The sequence below is a fragment of the Melozone crissalis genome, unplaced genomic scaffold (genome assembly GCF_028551555.1).
Source record: "Melozone crissalis strain CALT ecotype California unplaced genomic scaffold, PUWL_Pcris_2 ptg000042l_1, whole genome shotgun sequence".
Classification (NCBI taxonomy): domain Eukaryota; kingdom Metazoa; phylum Chordata; class Aves; order Passeriformes; family Passerellidae; genus Melozone; species Melozone crissalis.
The window spans coordinates 56,638,801-56,647,435 of NW_026535820.1; the positions used below are offsets into that span (position 1 = coordinate 56,638,801).

At 40.5% G+C, this 8,635-nt stretch overlaps 1 protein-coding gene across 1 annotated transcript; it reads right to left on the reverse strand.

Annotated features, from left to right (window-relative positions):
• Positions 1-255: 255 nt before the first annotated feature.
• On the reverse strand, positions 256-8,135 carry BLOC1S5 (biogenesis of lysosomal organelles complex 1 subunit 5). The gene is made up of 5 exons (XM_054284915.1): positions 8,021-8,135; positions 6,738-6,820; positions 4,499-4,628; positions 2,808-2,866; positions 256-557 (listed from the first exon to the last, which is right to left on the reverse strand). The coding sequence occupies exons 1-5, from the start codon at positions 8,133-8,135 to the stop codon at positions 378-380; spliced, it is 567 nt and encodes a 188-aa protein (XP_054140890.1). The 3' UTR covers positions 256-377.
• Between the last annotated feature and the right edge of the window lie 500 nt (positions 8,136-8,635).

Here is an 8,635-nt window from a genome sequence, read left to right on the forward strand (position 1 = left end):
TATTAACCTACTTTTTGGGAAAGGTCTGTGGCTGCACACCAGGATGGCTGATATTACATTAGTCTCTGTTTTCCCAAATGATATGATACTCTGCCGATGGGAGAGAACTCCAGTTTGCAACTCCCTGAGCTTGATGTAGTCACACAATTTTCAGCTCCAGCTTCCAACAAACAAAGAAATACTGGCATTCCACCTGCCCTGAACCAAAAAAGCATAGATAGGCACTTAAGTTGAAAGTATGCAAAACATTTCTTCCCATTCCAAGACTGTAGAGGAAATCCTCCTTTTTTTCTATCAGCTTCAGCTTTCCAAAAGAACCTCAATTCAAGCCAGAAGCAGCTGAGCATGGCACAAATCCAGCATTATTGAAAAAGGTGTTAAAAAGAAGCGTATTTGGCCAGTTCCTTCTCCATCTCAGAATACTGCTCTTTGAGGCGCTCCATCGCCTTTCTGTGCTCTTCGTCCACCTCTGCGCGTTTGTTCTGCTGTTCTCTCATGAACTCCTCCCAGTGAGCAATGCACTTCTCCTCACGAGCCATCATCTTGTCTGCCTGAAGCTGACAGGAGGAAAATAGGAAGCTTTTAACCATCATTTCCATAGTAAAACAGGGGGGTTAATGAGAGCAACACAATGTTAAACTATCTGGAAACTAGCACAAAGACATATGGAAAGGAGAAACGAAAAAGAAAACATTTATTTTTGTATAGCCAATCCAAAACAAGTGGTAAAATGTCTGCAATACTATTAATGTGACTGTATTAGCAATGATGCTATTTCTATAAAATATTATAACAGAGATATTAAATGTTTTGAAACTGGCAGCTAGTGTTTCTGCTTTAGCCAGCTAGCTCTCACTGTGATTAATGTCTTCCTGTATAAATAAGTTATTTTTCCCCTCATATTTTCCTACTGCTTGGCTTTGCTAAGTTTAATTCCATTCAGTATCTTATCTTGAAAAAAAAAAATAAGTCTAGATATCTAGAAAAAGAGATCCCAGACACATCGAATGCACATGACAAAACACAATGTAACTGTGGATTGCTTGGGAGCTGTATTGACAGTCTGGCCCCCTTATATTACAAGTGCAGAAGCCAAAATAAACCTAGGCAGTTGTTCTTCCATTTGCTCCATGTCCCAGCAAAACAGAGGATTAATCCTTCTTTTTCTCTCTCCTTTTCAGTGTTTCAACAATAACTGTTTCTTATGTGTGGCATTTTTGTCAACACTAAAGGCACTGGGAATCCATTTATGTATTCTTAAACCCATTTATGTATTTTAATATTTCTGCCGTTCTTCAAGATCACACAGCAAGGGCTAAATACACGACCTTTTTAGTGCAGCTTTTGATACACTTTAACAACATTGTATCAAGATCCATTTTGTTTGCACCCAATACAGTAACATCTCCCGACAAGATACACAAGTGTACACTAACAGTTTGACAGGTACACTACTTTGTATTCAACAGGTTTTGAAACATGGAACTTTTGAAACATTTGAAACTTTTTGACACAATTACACATCACCTACCCAAACCTAACAATGCTTTCTGCCAAAATCTCATTATTTTTTCAGAACACATAATTTCAGAAAAGTAAGAAAAAGGTATTTCTCCTCAAGTGGCTGCACTACAATGACAACTTTTACCTATATTTTTTAACAAGCTACCTACACGTTACTACTCTCATTTGGAAAGTTTCAAGCCAGAAAGTTGTACTATGCAAACTTTAAGAAATGCTATGAATCCTGGATACCTATAACTACTCTTCCACTACATATTAAAAGAAAAAAAAAAAGAGTGGAAACATCCAGCTAATATTTTTAAAAAAGTACAGTCACCATTCTTACTAAGTGACTGTTCATTTTCTAAGTTATAAATTTCTTATTAAAGTTTTACCTCAAACAAACGGTAGCAGAACTGTAAGAATTTCCTACCTCTCTCTGAGTATCTACTCTAGTGTCAGACACAAGCAAACTCTGTCAGTGCTCAGACATGTGCTGTTTGCCCAGTACCAGTGCACAATTGCAACTGGACTGCCCATCTTCATCAGGTGCAAAAACGGAAAGAAAAACGTGACTATCAGCTTACATCCATGAATGCACAGCCTGTTTTGTTTGACAGCCATGGAAATGTCTTTGGTTTTTCCTGAACTAAATTATAATCAACAGCATTTTGCAAGTAAAGAGATAACACAGGAATACAATAAAGAAGTAGGATTGGGAATACATGAAACTAATTTAATGTATAATTTTCCAGGTTTTAGATTCAGAGCACATGCATTTCAAATAAGCAAAGTGTGTAGCCAACTGAAAAGGTTCCAATGATTCGCATGTTCCTATAATATACCTCTTCATTAAATAACCCATCCACAAGTGAAAAAAACACTTCCTTTTCAACAAGCAATATATATAATATGGTCAATGTTCTCAGCAAACTAGGAAAGATTTACATTTCCATTCTGGTAGGTTAGTAGATGTTTTTTGTTCCACAGAAAATAAGCTTTTCTTATATTTAAGCTTTCCCTGTATGTGACAAATGTTATAGTCTGAGCTAGGAGGAAAAATAAAGCAAAGGAAATAAAAAAATAGTTTCCATATATCAGGAGATTGCAGAAAGAGTTAGCTAGATCATTAACTTTGCAGTGAGCATTTTTTAAGTGCAGAAATCACCCCAAGAGAAGTTTTACTGCCAGTATATAAGGTACAGAAAAATATGTTTTTAAGTTTATACTGAAGGCAGAAAAACTTGCCGTGAAGCACAAAACTCTTAGATCACAAAATAAAAATCCATCCATCTGTCCTTTACCTTTCTCGCTTCACACTCCCTCTCTTGGAGTCTATGGATCATGGCATTGGCAGCTTGCACTGAAACAAGAAAATGCAGTAGATCAGTCTGCTGTTGGAAATCAAAGAAACTTGCCTGAAAGGGATTTAGAAGATGCAAGGCTGTTGCAAGTTGAAGATTGTATTCCACTGTGTCACTTAACTCTGCCAAGAGTCACCTGTACTTGCAGAAAATGTTTCACACTTACAACTTTAACACTTATTAAAGTAAGCAGGCTTATTGCAGAGTTCAACCTTTGTGTGTTCTAGAAGCCAAAAGCAGGAAGGCAGTGAGGTCCTCTTGTGCCCACACTTTTAATGTTGCTGGTGAGCTGGAGTGCACTACTGAGCACCTCAGAAGACATCAAAAACCACTCTCAAGTCAGCAAGTAGAAATAGGTGATCAAACTTTAACTCCTGAGTTAGTTGAGGTTTTTTTTAAATTTTTTCCCCATCAGCTGTGTATAGACTCCACAGGTACAACATTTTAATGCTCTTTAACATCCTTATGAGTCCATCTCTTTTCTCCCTGACACTAAGCCTGGGAAAACTTGTCAATGGAAATAGGAACTGCATTCCTACGCACTTCCCCCCCCCCCCCCCCCCCAACACAGAATTAAATACATTAATTTCCCAAGCAGCAACTGGATGCAGTCCTGGACAACTGGCTCAAGTTACTGCTGCTCCAGAGGTCCTTTCCCACTTCAGCCATTCTGAGATTCCATTACTGAAGATGAACTGCACAGCTGGCCATGAGAAAATCAGGGAGTAGCATCCAAGGTTCACCCCAGTTAGGTATTAGGATGCCTTGTTTGCATGACTAAATTGTAAGTTTCAATGTTTTCCTGCAATCCTTTTGGTGTGGAAAGTACCATCTACCATTTGCTACTCTGCATATGCCAGATGTCATATAAATAAGTTATAGGAAATTAAATGCTTATACAACATGCCACACAAATTGTAACAAAATCCACAGTGGCATGTTTCAACTCCATAAATTCGGCAGCTAAAGCTGTGTACCCACACTCTCTTAGAATCTCTTTTGAAGAAGCCATCCTGCTAAACGAGTAAGGGAAAAAAAGCACATTTAAAAACTAGTAGAAATTTCTAACATTCTTCTAAAATCTGAGCAGTAAAGAAATATATTAATAAGGATGAAACTAAAATTAACATGCAATTACTATTACTTCCCAATTTGTGACTGAATAATGATAATAATAATAAATTTCATAGCTATACAACAGAAAGTTTTATTTTAAAGGATTTAAGGGAGACAGTATTATGCACTCCTGTGGGAAAATTAAGAAACTTGAAGTTCACATCACAGCATGGTTGCAACAAACCAGGAAACTGAAACTTTTGTCCATGGCTTTAGTCAATGTAGAACACTGTTTCCAAGTGAATAGGAAAAGAATGAGCTGAAGTAGCTTCTACTTAAACCAACAAAAAACTCTAATGTAATCTAAACAAGAGCTGATTGGCTGGACTACCAAGTATCACAAAACGTCCCTGTTGTTTCCTTTTCAAAGTTGCACAGAAGCGAGAACGAAGCACATAAAGAATAGAAAATTACACAAGAGTGGCAATTTTTTAACAGATTATACTTTGAATCCAAACTACTTAAATTACTCGTCAAAATGATGCATCAAGAGCAATAAGAAGCAACCTGCTTACATCTCTTGAAGGTTTCACTCAAGTTGTCCTGCATTGCCTGCTCACACTTTGGAAGAACACGTTCATTTGCATCAAAGATCGTATTTTTGAGATTTTCAAGTACTCGCAGCTCTCGGAGGCCACGTTTTTCCTGCCACAAAAATGAAAGAAAGTGAGTGGCTAGCAAGGAATTCCACTTCACAAATTAGAGATAGTTTCCCAGTTGATAAACTAATAGCTTTATCTCAAAGACTAGACCATTGTCTATGGAAGTGTCACTCTACTTATTTAACAACAAAGATAAAATTGCCAAAAAAAGACAGCAATGTTCCATTCTTCACATTAAAATACAAAAAATCCTCTGAATGACTCATCCGGCCCTTGTGAGAAAAGACACTATCAACTATTTACACACTGTGGGGAAAAATGCCCTGTTTTGTATAGACAATTTACAGCATCTCTAAAACAACAGAGAGCAACAGAGCTTGAAAGCATTTCATTTTTATAACTCAGTTGGTTACTGAGAAATAACGCAGTAGTGATTGATTCTGCTTGCTTGATGTCTGACCTTCCATATTTAGTATGGCAGGAGGTGAAAACAATGCAAGTAAAATTGTTTTAACTGAAGTAAAGCAATGAAATTGACTAAAAATAATATAACACAGCTCTTCTAGATCACTACTCACCATGATTAATTACAAGTACAGCTAGATCTTGTTTTATTGTCTAAATTTACAAAATAATCTATTTTTCTGAAGCCACAGCACTATTCCCACTCTGAATTTCATCAGCATTTTACTTTAGATAAAAACTCGACATAAACAAAAAATACTCTTTTACATGAAGTGGGACAGGGATCACCACACCCATTTTAAAACTTCAGAAACAGAGCACAGGCAAGCAAAACTCCTTAATTAAACAGGTTCCAGATTTCCTGAATGCAAATCTCCATTCCTTGCACACTAGGTGCTAATCATTGAAAAAACAAGCATGTATCTCAAAGTTAGAAACAAATGGAATTTCTGAGTGCTGGTGGTCCTAACCCCACTTTAAAGAAATTCTGAATTGCAAAAATTTAAATAATCCTCTACTTTGCTATTTTCCCCCCATAAAAATATAAACCAGTAACTAAAGCTCAAAAAAAGATCTAATTTGTCTAAGAAACAGAACATGACTTCAGGTGAAACGAGACAAATACATGAATAATCACCCTAAAGATACAAGTTCTAATTTTGTCCATGAGTTTAACATTTTCCTTCCTATGGAATGACACTTAAAACTACTTAGTGTATCCTACGGCTTAGTTAGGGAAAGCATGGAAAAGAAATAACTTCTGACTCTCAAGCCCACATGATACAGATCTGATAAGTTTATTTCATATCCACATTCTGCTAAACCAGCAGAGACAAAATAGACCTGCTTGAAATATAAGCTACAATCTAGGTTGTGGGGGGTGAGGGAGAAAGACAGTTTAATGTCATTCAAATCAGGTCTGCATACTGGAATTTTGAGGTGTAGCTGCATTTTCAGCTACATTTTTAAATTCCATATTCTCTAAGAAAGAAAATCTATACAGAAACAGCCTTTTGCTGGCAGAGGATTCAAATTTTCTAAACCTTTGCTGCCATCTTGTGGAAACCAAATTATACTTTCCAGGCAAAGGTGTACATAAACACTTCTACACATTCAGTACTTTAGCCTTAATTGCAGCCAATGAAATAACAGTTATTCAATTTTTAACTATTTTATTACTTTGCAAAAAGTGTTCCTCTTCTCTTTCAGTAATATAAGTTTCTCTTGTGTAGTGAAAATTAAAACAAACAAACAAACAAAAAATGTGCTAGCTGAATCCAGCTGAGGCATAAAGTAGCTTTTCAAAGAGATGTAAACCCACGCTAGCCAACAATACTTTCCTTGAACCAACTGGATTTCTCTAAGATGTTAGGACTACATTATTCTCCAACACCAACATTCTTGCCAGTCTTGTACAGGAAAAAAATAAACCAAAAAACCACATCTTCTTTTCAAAAGTTTTAAAAGAAAAAGACCTAAATTACTGCCTTGTTTGCTAAAGATGCAGACATATACTACAGGTGTGTTATTTTTGGAAAAAAAATCCACATCAAACCCTTTTGAAGAAAGTTATGTACCTGCTATGATATCTAAAAAGATGCTAAAGCTGTTCAAAGTTTCAGACACTGCCAGCATCGAATACTTCAAATTTTTACTTCATACTTACTTCTTACTTACAAATACTTACTTCAAATTCTTTAACAAAGTAACGTATTTCTCCCTGAATTACTGGTCGGTGATCCAGCAGTCTTGAATAGACTTCCCCAACATCTAGAAGATTATTGAAAGACAGAATTTTAGTTTTTCTCTCACTCTTACACCAGGCAACACAACACACGCAGCACACTGTACCTCAGTGTGAGGAAAGACTATTGCTCACCAAGAACATACAAAACCAAAAGAGCACCAGAACAGAATTTTCAGAGTAACCTATGTATCCAGCAAACTGCCAGCTTAGATAAAACACAACAAACCAGATTCCAAAGACACCTTTCACTATTCCAGATGCCAAAGACACCTTTCTGTGAAGGTGAATGCTTTCCTCTGCAGCTCAGTACCCTTTGTTTCAATCCTCTTTATCCTTAGTACAGCTTCCATGTCTGATTTTTAGTGCTGGTAAAAGACCAGAGCTAAACACTGCAGCTTAACAGAGGTCCACAGAGTAAGTGTGGGAGATCTGCAGCAAGAGACAGGAGGAATCCTCACTACAAAGAAAAACTGTCAATATTTTCTTGTTTTCTAGGGCCAGACTTGAAATTGAGTCTTGAAAAAGAGTATTTACTACTTAAATATATGTGGAGAAACAGGCTTGCCTGTCGCAAAGAAAAAGCCTGCTAAATTGAAAAGCACTCTGAGAACATAGCAAGTACTGTTTCAAGACATATAAAATGTAATCCCAAAAAAATACTTTAAGATGGCACTGCCATCTAAAGGACGCGTCCTCCTGCCCCATCTGATGGACCCGTCCTGTGGCTCTACTGTATCCACCTGTGTTTGTTCAACACCCTGAATCCCAGCACGTTCACAACGGTGCAGAACGATTATTTAGAGATTCGGGAAACTCATGACTGCAGTAAATAATGCATGGGCTGACTACGAACGGTTCAGAGCGCGGATTAACCACGACAAAACTTGGGTGAAGAAGACCAAAAGTAAGAACTTCCCAGGAAACTCCATGCCTGTGGCAAGGGCCGCGGCGGCCGATTCGGCTCCCCGAAAAAAAAGCCACAGAGACACCCAGGTTCCCAGTTCGGAGAGACGAGAGCCAGCAAAGCCTGCCGGGTGTCCAGCTTTAAACCCCAGCACACTCCCCGCACCTCGGAGGGCTGGAATCCCGGAGAGAGCTGGACGGTCCTGGGGGTGCCGGCACACTGCGGCCGCTCTCAGGACCCCGGGCCGGCTCTCCGCCGCTGCCGCGGGGTTACATGGCGGGCTCGGCGCCTCCGCGGGCCCGCACCGCTCCCTCCTTACCCTTGATGATGGGCTGGATCGGGGAGCCGGCGGCCGTGGAGTCCCGTCTCCTGTCGGCGGGCGGCGGGGCCGCCGCGCTGCCGCGGCCGGGGGACGCGGGGCTGGCCCCGCTCATGGCGCTCGGCGGCCCCCGGCAGCGCAGCCCGGGCCGCCCCGGCCCTGGTCCGGCCTCCGTCCCTTCCCGCAGCGCTTCCGCCGGGCCCGCTGCCGCGCCGTGAGCTCATCGCGGCGCGCCGGCCGCGGCGGCGGAACCGCCCCCAAGGAGCCCCGAGCGCTCCCGAACCTGCGGGCCTGGGGCGGCTCCTGTGGGGAGGGAGAGACGCGCACGGGTCCTGAGAGGGGCTGGAGGGAGTGCGGGTGTTAGCGTGAGGCAGAGGCGGCACAGAGAGACCTTACTGCTCTCCACAAACGCCAGAAAGGAGCGAGTAGCCAGGTGGGGTCGGTCGCTTCTCCCGGGTAATCAGTGACAGGACAGGAGGACATGGCCTCAAAGTGTGTCTGGGGATGTTCAGGTTGGACATCAGGAGGAATTTCCCCACCTGGGGAAAGGGTGATTAGACACTGCAATGGGCTGCCCCGGGAGGTGGTGGAGTCACCATTCCTGGAGGTGTTTAA